Consider the following 13252-nt stretch of genomic DNA (forward strand, 5'->3'; position numbering starts at 1 on the left):
TTGAATTATTTTCGAATCCGCGATGTACCAACGATAGTAGTTAATATCGAATAAATGATACGATAATAATTATACGATACTATTTAATAGTAATAGTACTATTACTAACAATACAACCAATTGGTAATAGTACACCTGTAACAATATTTGAACTATTTTCGAATTCGCGATGTGCCAACGATAGTAGTTAATATTGACGGTCAATAGATCGAAATTTCCCCGTGGCTCGTTTTCCATGTTCAACTTCCAAAATGATACCTATACGTGGCCAAATACGTTCTGGAAAGTTAGATTCCGATCTCGTTACCGCGATTTCGTACGTAACTAATACTTCTCCGTCGATAGCGAACGATAATTTGTACCTGGGTGGGTGATTTCGACCGAAACGATTCACTCGTGCGACGTTTCCAGTTCCATTCATACATTTACACGTGACCGTGTATCGTTTCAAACGGATGCTTCGACTACGATTGATAATTCTCGACATTCGAATTCGTATTTGAAAATAATGCGCAAAGTTCTACGTCCTCACCGGCTACGCACCAAACAGTTTCGAGGAAAGGAAAGAAGAACATTTGGGAAACGATACGTTGTACGTATCTGCGAGGAAGAAGGAAGAACGAGAGGAGCTCGTTTCGTTCTGGCTCTGTGGCTGCACTTATCGGCAAGCTTTCCTAGCCGTAGGGATATTCGACGGTCGGTCGTGGAATACGTATATACGTACATGTGTACACGAGTCGGTGGATCGCGAACTTGCGGGAGAAGGATCCATTGGTTGCAAAGCCCTCTCGCGGCGGGCACGAGGGGTAAAACCGTTACGAACAAACGCACCGACCAATTTCGCGATGTAAAATCAATGAGAATGCAATTTGTAATCGGAGCCACCGGCTCGTAATTGTATCGAGAAAATTGCTGCACTCGACTTACGCTAATAACAACAGAATCGGAGCACCGGCGCGACGGTAAACACCGGTTGTGCAAAGACTGTCAGCGGTGCGGACTCGAGTCGGAGCGGGCCAACAGGAATATTTCGCCGTTTTTCGAATTCCGTCTTCCATAGTTGTTGGAAACTTTCGAACGTTCCTGTCCGTTCGACGAGAATGCTCCCGCGACCCAAGAACCTCGTGTACAGCGACAGCATGGCCGTAACAACGATCCGAATGTAATTCAGATATACTCGGTAGGTCTCGGTACGTGCTAAGTACGCGCAGTTAACGGTTCCTTATCGCGATGTAGCCGCTCGGTGGTTCGGTTTACTCGAGAACGAGAAACTACGCGTAACGACGCGATCGTTTTCTTTTTTTTTTTTTTTTTTTTCTCGCGAGGAACGTGTTTCGTCGTCGCTGACGTAATCGATGAAAAAGCAAGACCCGATGGAGGCCACTTACACGGCGAAACGTGATACCGTTTCGAAGCGATACGCAACGCCAAAGTACGTCGTAGAGGGTTTCGCTCGAACGAAGAAAGATTCTGGCAGAAATGTCGTTCGAATAGCGACTACAAAGTCCTGGATACGCGCCAACTTTTTCTTTATCGCGACTTTGTTAGGCCCTCGGCCGAGTTATACATTTTTAATCGTCCTGTAACGTTTCACCGGGATTCTCGGTAAATACTTATCGGTCGATAATTACCGAGAGATAATTATTCGAGCAGGTCGCGCGAGAACGAGCGGTCGGAAACGCTGGTCGAGAAATAGTCGAGATCGGTAATGGAAAGAATCGATGCATTGACGATCGTCGTTATTACTTCGACACCTATGGAATTTCCATAACTTATATTTCAATTTCGATACGAGCGGCGCACACATTGGTCGCCCTTGCGTTCACCCCGTTCCCCCCCGCGTTCTACGAGAAGTTGACACTTCTTTTATGGACACCGGAATCGAAAGAGAGAATCGCGGTAGTACGAAATAAAAATTCTTCGAAATAAACATACTCGAAGAAGCTGGGTTCGCGCAACGCTTTGCCCAGAGGTGGAAAAAGGCAACGTATCGAGATAAATAAATACGTTTAGAAAACGCGGGGGTTTATTTAGCAAGTTGCTTACTCGCGGCGACCCGTTGACGGAAACTCTCGTGACATCGCAAACGCGACGTCTATAGAAATAGACTGCAAAATTAATTCATCGGTGCTGTTTACGCGTCGACGAGAACGTGCATCGAGTAACGGGTAAATTATAAGAAATTTGCAACACCGATAAGATCGTCGAAACGTTTGCTCGGAACAAAAATTAATATTCTTCCTTCGAACTGTCCGTCGCGAACTCGATGTTCTTCGAGCGAATCGAATTCCGAACGTTCGTTATCGAATCGATAACATCGAAACGTTGTTCGACGTACCGCTCTCTTCGCGCGAAAATAATAATTCGATCGACAAGCGTAAACTGGTTTGAAACACCGCGAGCAAGTATATCCGTCCCGTACCGTTAGAACTAATCGAGAACGCAACTTGGCCATTTGGATGTATACAGTAATCCTCGGATAAGTTGTCAGCGAATCGGGTCCGTTCGCGAACGTTCATACGGGGTGGGTGGCGTTTTTGTTCCAGGAATCGACCACCCCTTTTATCACGAGGGTTCGAGTCACGCGCGTAACCATCGACGAGGGGAGGTGGCGGGATGCACCGAGAACGAGAGAGACGGAGCAACGCCGGAGCGAGCCTCGGCCTACATACGATCCTTAACCCATCCGTGGCTGGAAATATACATTTTTATACTTTTTCTTCTACCTTCGCGGGAACATCGCCGAGAAATTTTCAAACAAGGAGCCCAAGCAGTACCCTGTCGCGGCTACAGTCACTTTCGCGCGATTCGAACGGTCGAATTTGCGAAATCCAAAGTTCTTCTCAATTGTCGTAATCCCTTGCGTTGGAATGTTCAGTTTCGTAATGGATTCGCGAATTTAACGATTCGAAAGCTACGATTTTGACTTTACGTATCGGGTCTTGGCGCGTATTAAAAACTAGTCGCAACGGGGTCGTGTTCGGGCTCGTTTCGATCGTGAACGTCTCGTCGTTGAAACGGTGAACACCGGGCCGAAGATAGCCGAAAATGCGAGAAAAGCTGGGAGAATGAACATTTTCGTCGAACGAACGAAATTCGATTCTGCGCGCGTGTGCATTATTGCCGTTGGTTGTCGACCGTCGCGTCGCTCGCACGTGGCGAAGGGTCGCTCGCGTTGTGTAAACAAAAAAAAAACAAAACAGTGTAAAAAGAAAAAAAGAAAGCAAAACGGTGGGGAGGACGCGGTAGCTCGTCGAAAGTGATTGGCGAGCACTTATCCGAGAATCGCTGTATCGTTGACGGATCGAGGGAAACATCGGAGCATACTCGACGGTGCGATGTACCCGGTCGAATTTATCTTAGGGCCGAGCTCGAACGATAGCCCGAAGCCATAAATCTGTATTGCAAAGCGGTACCTGATTTGTTGGCGGCAGTCGCTGCGTGGGTGAGCGTAGCTGCCGCGGTCAGCTTAGGCGGTTCTATCTTCTGCGGCACGCTGTGGGCCGGTATAGGGCCCGAATTCGTCATGGTGGTCATGGTTGTTGGCATCATCAAGGTCGACATGGTCAACATCTTGGCGGCGTTCTTGTGTCGCCGTGGCGAACTCTTCCCTCGGCGATTCGTCACGTAACTAGGAAGGATCACTCCTACGCGTCACCGAGAAAATTTTCCACGACGTTACACCGCCGGATGTCTATCGGTGGTTGATCGGGCAGGGAGGAAAAAAAAAACGGCTGGACAGGTGGAGACGGTCGCGTGATCGAAAACGGTTACAGTGCGCGCGTAGCTGGATCGATGGTGTACGAGCAGCGATCGCAGCTGCCGTGGATCAATCGGTGACGTTAATGTCCCGCGAGCGTGGCATCACTCGATCAGCAACAATACCGAACCAACTGACACGTTGTCGTCTATCGTCGATGAGATCGAACGAGTCACTGCATATTATCGTCCGCGATTCCTCGGTTTTGCGGTGTACCAAAGATCGTTCTCGGCAACTCTTCTCCCCCGCGACATTACTTTACATCGCCGCGCGGCCGTCCTTTCGCGTACCGACGATACCTCTCGACATTTGCTTCCTTCGAGTTTACTTCTCGCGAAACTTTCTCGTCGCGATTTTTCGACGTTTCACCGTTTGCTTTCCGACAACGTCACAGTCACCGAGATTAACGTCGAATTCAACCGAAAAGGTACTCGAAGCTACTTGGGATTTTTCCCGATCTCTTTATTTATCTCCCCCCCTCTCTTTCTCTCGCTCTTTCTCTCTCGCTTTCGCTCTCTCTCTCTCTCTCTCTCTCTCTCTCTCTCTGGTCCCCTCTGTTTGTCGCGCGCGCGCGCGCGCGATCCTCTGTCACCGATTTCTCGGTGATTCACCGTTAACGTAACCAGTGCACCCTTTCCGAAAACGATTACACGTGAGCTTGTTTCCCTCAAAAATTTGATCAACAAAACCACCAACAAAATTGTACAGTCGATCGATCCGTCACTCACAAAGTTTCGCTATATTCCCCCGACGGCCGTTTGCTTTTTCGCACTTGCACTTTCCGTTCCTCGGTTGTTAATATTATTCCCTTTCTCTTGCGTCGGTCTCCGAGCGTCAACACGTATACGCAGAGTGTGCGAACGCACGCGGTTCTGCGTGCGGCGCGTCGAGACGTAACGTAACGGCGACGTGCGTCGCGACGACCGATATCGTTGACACTCAACTGGTTTTGCGACAGGGGAACGTCATCGAGTGAAACGTCTCGGTGGCTCGACGTGCTGGAACACAGGTGTTTCCGTCGTGTGGAGGGAGAGAGAAAGTTGACAGGAACGGTGACGACGACGACGACGGCAACGTTGACGACGATTCGAACAACGACGACAACGACGACGACGACGACAACGACGACGACGACGACGACGACGTTCTCTACGCTCTCCACGCTGCGCGCGTTACGTCACGTCCGGCCGAGCGTAGAGTCGGAACTCGTCTGGCGGGGAGAGCGCGAAGGGACGCCTGCCTTTGCCTGCCTGCCAGCCTGCCAGCCCTGGACGCCCGCCGTCGCGACGCCCAGAGGCGCCGGCGTTCCCGAGCGTCCGCGAAATCGCACGAGTTAAGACGCGAGCCAGTAGTCGCTCGCTCGCCGTCAAGCCGAAAGGGTTGCTCGATGCGGCGGGTTATGCACCAGTGCGCACGACCTTTCGTAATATTTACGCTCCCTTATTTTTCACTCGTTGTTTTTTACCTTTTACGTATTTGTTCGTTTGCGCTGCGTTTTCCTCTTTCTTCTCTCTTTCTCTCTCTCTCTCTCTCTCTCTCTCTCTCTCTCTTTTATTCGAAATTTGTGGAACAGCCTTCCCAGACAAAATTCTTCGAACGTTATCGAACGTCGACGTTAACAGTGATACATTCTTGTAACAGTTTCAATTTTACAAGGTTTGTCAATTTTCGCGAAGTAACGTTTACGAACATTGTGACAAAAATGGACGTGTCGCGTTAGTTTGTCCACGGGGATGGAATCGAACGATAATGTAACGCTCGAAATTTGCGACGATACGAGCAACGAATCGCGTTAAATTTGCTGGTAAAAATAAAATTGGCACGGGCTTTTTGTATTTTTTTACTCGTATCCAAAAACTTTCGAAGGAAGAACAGTGTTACTGTCGTTAATTGGATTTAATCGACTTTTAGAAATTGTAAGCGCGTTTCGTTTGTCCACGATGTATTATGCGAACAAATTTTACTCAACAGTCGCACTTTAACGTCGAAATTTCCGTTCGAAGGAATCAAGTAGTGTGTTATTTTTTCCCCCAACATTGTTTGGTAAATAATTGTGTACAATATAGTTTACAGATGGCATTGAACTACCTCTACAATAATGCAAACAGTATTGCATTTTTCTGGATTGTGAATATCATTGGTTAAGAAAAGAGGTTAATCGATTGTTATGTTGTTTCGATGAAGACTAGATACTGTAGACGACAACGAATACACGCGCTTCGTTTATTTTATTACCAGAAATCAGTTTGTTATTGCACATGGCAATTTTATTTTGTAGCAAATAATACTGATAGAATATCCACGATCGATTGACAATAGTTTTACCACAAAATGCGATTAAACGTTTTTATTGACGAAAATGGTCTACTTCTGATACAATATGTACAATGATAAAAGTACGTGTTAGCGATGCAGTAAAGTTTTGTTCGTATAATTAATTATTGTATTTTCAACATCGTGCGTTCATAAAGTATACAATAATTTCTTTCAAATTTAATACAAGTTCAGTCTTCGCATCTTTATTTGAAAAATCAAGGACAATTTATTCAATCTTTTTTAAATTGAGACCGATGCTTTTAAATAATGTGTACCTTACTCTATAAATTGTTTATTCCTTCGACATTTTCATAGCATTAATACCGTTGTTAAGTTCAAAAATCATTATTTTTTGTATACGTGTATATCCTTTGGGTCTAGTAAATATATGGCTTTCTTCCTCGTTTTAATTTTGTTAATAATTTTGTAATCGATAATCCTGAATTTCGATATAATAAAAATTACTGTAAACCAGCAACGCGAATAATGTTGGCATCGGATTTTCACGAAAAGACAGTCGCAATTAATTTTGCTCAGAACGTGAAATAGTTTATGGATATTATTTATGAATACTTTTAATATTTTATGACGTTTTATATATTTTGTACCGTTGGTACGCGATATCTATTCCAAAGACGAAATAACATATTTCGTTTTAAAGATACAAGAAAACGATTCAAGCATAATCTTTTCTTGACTCCTTTTAAGGGCAAATACGATTTAAAGATAATTTGTTTCGCCGCCATTTCAAAGAAATTTTTAAAAACGTCATAGTTTTGTCATATTGAAATGCATGCCTCGAACACTTTCATGTAATAAGCGAGCGACGTAAGGTTGAGTTTATTCATGTAGAGTTGTGTGCATTTGAAATACCCTTGAGCGTGAAAACCTAAAGTTTAAGAAGATATATGAGATGCATCGGATCTCACAAGGGAAGTGAAACAATTCGAAAATTCAAAAAAATTTGAAACTTTACAGAAATGTAGTTTAGGAGGTAAATAATCTAGCTATTTCTAGTTCTAGACAATGAAACAAAGGTAAAAACACCTCTCGCGAAGAAATGTTTTATCATATTATCGCAAATATTTGCAAAACCGTAAAAGATATCGAGAAAAAGTTTCGTTCAAAGTTTTATGGTTTCCGATATTCTAGAAAATGAATGAAAAATTAATTTTCTGAATATTTTGAATATTGCAGCATACCAAAAAGCATAAAACTTTCAATTGAACTTCTTTCAATATCTTTTACGGTTTTGCAGATGTTGACGATAATATGAAACTCACAATTTCTTTAAGAGTGTGTTCTCATTCCTACGATCGTTTTATTGCCGAAACAAAAAGTAGTTATATTTAGCATCACTGATGTTACATTTCTGCAAAGGTCTAAATGTTTTCAAACTTTCGAGTTGTCCAACTTACCTAATGTAAGACCATTGAGACATTATTTACATGTTAATTTTGCAAATACGATAAAACAATTTTTCGAATGTTTTTACATACACGAATTGGAAATTTTTCAGAAGTCGAAAGAACAAAAATGTAATTAAATTGTTTCTAAAAACTTGTACTGTTCGTTGTAAGAAACATTATTAGTATCAGCAAATAAACATAATACGAGCAGTTTGTGTACATACATTTCACTTTCCTTATGTTTCATTTCAGAGATTTCGTAAAACGTACATTTTGCTATTAATGGGAATTACATTAAATGTCAAAATAAAGATACACGAATAAAGCATGTTAAGTCTGTTCAGTGCGGTGTTATTAATAATCCATTAATTGGGTTTTATTTTATTAACGGTACATTAAATAGTGAAAAATACGTTAGATTATTATTAGGATTTCTATTAATTTGCGTCGAAAATGTACCACTTGACATTCGTTGAACAATATCATTATCACGGTATTAGTTATAATTGATAAATGCCATGTACAGTTCTATTTCCGAATTGAATATTATTAGATATTTCTTCGTAGAAACCAACTACCACACAGGACGTACAACGATTAGTCCATGTTTGTGTTACGATTACACAAAGAAGTTATCGAAGCGACAGTAGAGGCTGCTATTATGTTCTTCTATTACTGAAGATCATCATTCTGAATATTCAAGACCTGGAGAATACAATTTGATAGTCTTTGATCAAATAATATCATCTTGTTGAATTTTCAAGTTTAACGTCATTTTAACAACACGTCATACAACATACAACCATTGAACATATTTCTTTCTATTTATAAACATTGTGATGACATAATATTCGAAAAAGTGATCATTGGAACAACTAGTTGTGTGCCATGTTTGTTCGAATTGGGTTAAGAAAATTGATTCGTATCTTCCAAAGTAGAGGCTCTTTCTAGTGGATAACTCGATATACAGAGGAAAATGTAGAATAATTAATAGTTAATATTCGCAAGTGAAGTGTGCGTACGTTTAAAAGATGATCGATACATTTCAATAGGAAACTTTCTGCCTACGAAGCGCGGTTTTACTTTCGAGGGACCGTGTTCGCTTAGTGGTATCTGCTGTGCAAACGCTTCGCATTATGTCCTGGAAATATTCACATCACTTGGAATATTCTATAGATGTTTGAACTTTCGGCGATTGGCAGCGCTATTTCCATGTCTGATGGTTATCGACTACTGCTTCAAAGTGGCTACAGACGCGTCATAACGAGAAAAAAAAGGTCTTACTGTCAATTTGCTTCCTTCTTCAACCAAACATTCAAATATCTATTAGAACATATGACGTTTAACGATAATGTAAGAAAATATCTACGTGTGCGTGTATTTATTTATATCTTACTTCGAGTAAGTAAGAAATACGGTTTTTTAGGTATTGCTTGATATGTATCACAAATCGAAACAAAAAGCTTTACTAAATAAACATTCAAAGGAATTTTCTTTCATTTTTCTTCTGATACGAACTTTCAATCATTCTGATGCATAGACATCACAGTAGATTGTACTCGACTTCGAAAGAATTCATTTGTAAAAATGCTTGTATGTGAATAAAATAGAACAAACAAGATAAACTCAGTCTTTGAGCAAGCGTATATTTCAAATTATTTTTCGACTTCCTTTTGATTCGAGGAAATTACGAAATCGCACATTAGAATTGAAAATTTTCCTATTCTCCTATTGCTCCACAATGGAAGTGCATTTGGAGATTCATTTTCTCTCAATGTTATATCGTAAATCAAATACCTCGTTAATTAGCCGTATCTGAAAAGTTTAGGAGATATCGAGACAGATTCACCGAACATTTGTTTAACCTTAGTGGAAATTTGAGTTCAAAGGTTGTAGCACAATTTTTCCGATCTGTAGTGAAATCTGTTACCGAGTCCTCAGGCAACCTGTCCTTAAGGACACGGAATACTCTTTTACAGTGTCTACAGCAGGTCTGCTGCTACGCAGAAAGAATCTTATCGTTGAATCTTCAATATTCTTCAGGAACTTTCGACCGAAGGCATTGCTACTAGAATAAATTTACTTTCAAAGGGAATCCAGTACCTTGGAAGAAAATGTTTTTACTTGCAATTGTATGTCAAAAAGCTACATCGTGTGTTTCGAAATATTTTCATGTATTTATTTTAATGCTCTGTTACAATTTAAATACATATTTCAATGAAAATGTGTGTACAATAAAGATGGATAAATAGGTTGCCGAAAGTACTCATTCTTATTTTATTATTAATGAAAAGAGTCTAATTTATTATTCCTTTGCGATTTTGTTTTCAGTTCAAGTTTATAAAATACTAAAATTAACGTAACAATCAATGCAACTCGACAATTTTTGATTATGTTCTTTTTACAGTTGAATAATTTTTATTCTTATTCTAGTATACTTCGTTACTAAACGTACAAATTATTATCAGTTTGATACATAGTTTGGTTTATATATCGAACGAAGGTTTTCGTTTTTGAAACAAATCTATCTTTTTATTCGAATAGTTGTGCTCAAATGTCGTAAAAGTGTATAATTAATGAAGAAAACATATTTATTCCTGATTTGAGATTCCTTAAAGAGGATTTTATTTACTACTAGTTGAAATTTGCGGAATTTATTTACAATAATTTATATTTTTTACTAAACATGAAAGATCATAAAAACAAACACAATTTATTATGTTATGATATTGGTCAAACTTTAGTATTCAATTTTTGTGATTGTCGATTATAACCAATAGAATCTCACGATTCAAAGTGCATATCAAAGTTACACGCGAATAGATACACGAAAGAAGGAAATTAAACTCTTTATTGATTTCTCGCCGAAAAATTGGCTCGATTCTAACACTTCGAGAAATAAAGTTTTAGCTTGCCTTCCATTAATCGTACATAACGTATATTTTATAACAAAAAAATATTCTGCTTTTAGCATTGTCATGTCACGCATTTAGTTATCATTAAATAATCGACGACAAGTAAATTTTATGATTCATAAATCGTTATTCGTGTTTTTAAAATATATCAAAATTTACAATATTTATAAAAGTCACAGTTAGAACCGCGACTCATAAGCAACAATTTTAATAGATTAATTTGTTAATTTAATTGCAAACAAGAAATTCGTATTCTGAATTAGTAATACCTCTAACCTGCATGTAAGGTTATTCTATACACATTAAATATTTAAGTAGACTAACATAAAAGTATACAAACAAATTTATGGCTGCGTGTATTTCATCTGATTACTAACACCGAATGTATCGTTATTATTCATGCATATCCCTTCGCAGTAAACTAGATTTATAACAATCAGATTAATTAACGTACACGAAAGATTTTCAATTATTATATTCGGAACAAAAGTACTTATTCCATTTTTACAAAATCAATACAAACAAATAAAATTTACTTGTATTTCTCAAGCTTATAGTTTGCTACATTTAGAGGCAATGCTGGATATTGTAGAGATACACAAATACTTAAATATTTAGAAAATGGTACACGATGTGAGTGCACTTCGTAAAAGGAAAATGAACAATGCGCAAGTTGTTCTAAGTTTTAACATAGTCAAATACCAGCATGAAACTATATCTAGGAAAATACATTGACGACCCTCGGTTACTGGTTAAATTTTTTGACAGTAAAATTTTACTGATCATATTTTCAATATTGTTCTTTAAAACATTTACATTATTAAGAAACAAGAACGATAGTAATTTTATAATTACAATATGTCTACACAAGTTTCAAAATATTTCCGAGATTTTCGCCATGAGAGCCAAAATAATAATTCAATTGCACGAACGTCTACTCGGTTGGAGCGTTGCGTCTGACCCATTACCACCTATATCTACTTATCCATTAAGTGGCGCCGCTTGCTGGTGGCTGATCGAACTAGGGTGATTGCAATGCTACTCTCGCGTTCGAATACTGGAAGGATTTCACCTCTGTTTTCGGTAACATTGATGCAAGGCAAGGAGAGAAGCTACGGATAGATGTTTCCTCCGAAATTGCAAATTCAAAGCGTTCACGCGACATTCCGGTCACGCGTACTTTTGAACATTGTAATTAGATTGTTAACTGCTTTGTAATGTTGGTATTACACTGAATCCGACAAACATACGCAAATAAATTATAACGGATATTGTAATAAATGCTCCATTTACCTAAATCAAAATACAAATTGAATAATAAAATCGACCAAACGTTAAAAATATGATCCGTGCAACGCGAAAACTCAATTCCTTGAAAAGATTGTTTCTAAACTTGTACAAAGTATCTTTCTACTTGGTTTCGTTACATCGAATGATTTTTTACTGAGAATCTTTATTTTCTCATTTAATATTAGAATTATATTTTCTCTACTTTGGGTGTCTTTGAAATAAAACTCGTTATAATTAGAAATAAAACCGAACTTTAAAACCTCAAATTTTAAAGAAAATTTAATACCATTAAGTATTATATTTATAATTTGATTCAGAATTTATGCAACATCTAAATACTAAGTACAAAGAATTTTTATTTACAGTACGGTACTCTTGTATTTCCTCGGAAGTATAAGTTATTTTTAAACGAAAATGATAAAACGATTACAATCGAAACTACATCATAATCGCATGATGAGAAAATTCTATATTTACATTTTATATTATCATTTCAAAACTGATGCAATTTTGAGCAAAATCGGTTTATAAGTAACGATAATAACCTCTTGTAGTTTTTGATTCTTTTAACATACAGAGTGTGTAAAAATAAGTGGGTATAACTTTAGAGGCGAGTTTAGCACGCTAAAACAAGGGAGAAAGTTCGTATAAATATGTCCGATATGACCTTGTTTCCGAATTACAGCGATTTTTATATTGTACGAGTTGTTCAATTACCTTCACAGAAATTGTTCGAAGTAGGCACCTTCGATTCGAACACAAGCTTCGAAATATCTTGTTGTAGACCTCCTCATCTGTTTAAAAGTACTCGGTGTTGTTCGAATTAGGTGATAACTCTCTTAAAAATGCAGAAAAAGTACCTCGATGTAGACACACCTCAAAAAATAACTCAGTTCGTCATAAAAATCACTGGGGAACAAAAACGATTGTAAGTAGGAAACAAGATCGTATCGGATATATCTTTATACAAATTTTTGTTCTCTTATTTTAATGTGTCGAATGTGCTTTTGAAGTTAGGCCTATATATTTCGAAGCACCTTGTATATCCGTTATTTGCAAAAGTTTTTAGAAATATTTTCAATCAATTTGAACGAAAGATAAATTTTACATAAAAAGAAAAAGAATAAATTACATTTTTTTATCGGGGAGTATTGCCACGTATTCTTCTTTAGTTTAAATTCAGTTTAACACATTTATTTGAAGCATATTTCTACTGAGCTGACTGGAGCACAATACGCGGTACAGAGCGGTCTCCTATAAGGCGGGAGTTTATTTCCGGTCCTACAACGATAAATTTACATATAATTAATCGCTTAAATTTTACTGCGAGTCTCGCGTGTTTTTTAGCAAGTAAAAGCCGCTTACAGAGCAACATTTCCGAAAAGAACCGCGATGTTACACGGTGCTAGGGAGTAAAAATATTTCTATTTGTCATTACTCAGTATCATTTACAAAACTACTTGCAGGAACCTAGGAGACATAAAGTAAAACGAGTAATAACGAAACCGTGAATGTACGATTTGTTTGAAAAATAGATTACAAGCTCTAGAATTGGCAAAGGT

The 13252-nt window shown here is 38.6% G+C and overlaps 1 protein-coding gene across 3 annotated transcripts in view; it reads right to left on the bottom strand.

Annotated features, from left to right (window-relative positions):
* The window catches only part of LOC143143838 (cytotoxic granule associated RNA binding protein TIA1), an 833023-nt gene that overhangs the window by 344432 nt on the left and 475339 nt on the right, over positions 1-13252 (bottom strand). Inside the window, exon 1 of one of the 3 annotated variants that reach the window (XM_076305662.1) lies at positions 3417-4931. The exons of 1 other annotated variant lie outside the window; for it this stretch is intronic. In XM_076305662.1, coding sequence (XP_076161777.1) covers positions 3417-3573 — 157 coding nt within the window. In that variant the 5' untranslated portion in view covers positions 3574-4931. Of the gene's footprint in view, positions 1-3416; positions 4932-13252 lie in introns of those variants that run through there. One more of the 3 variants, XM_076305607.1, reaches the window with a different exon arrangement.

Source organism: Ptiloglossa arizonensis, chromosome 1 (assembly GCF_051014685.1).
Source record: "Ptiloglossa arizonensis isolate GNS036 chromosome 1, iyPtiAriz1_principal, whole genome shotgun sequence".
NCBI lineage: Eukaryota > Metazoa > Arthropoda > Insecta > Hymenoptera > Colletidae > Ptiloglossa > Ptiloglossa arizonensis.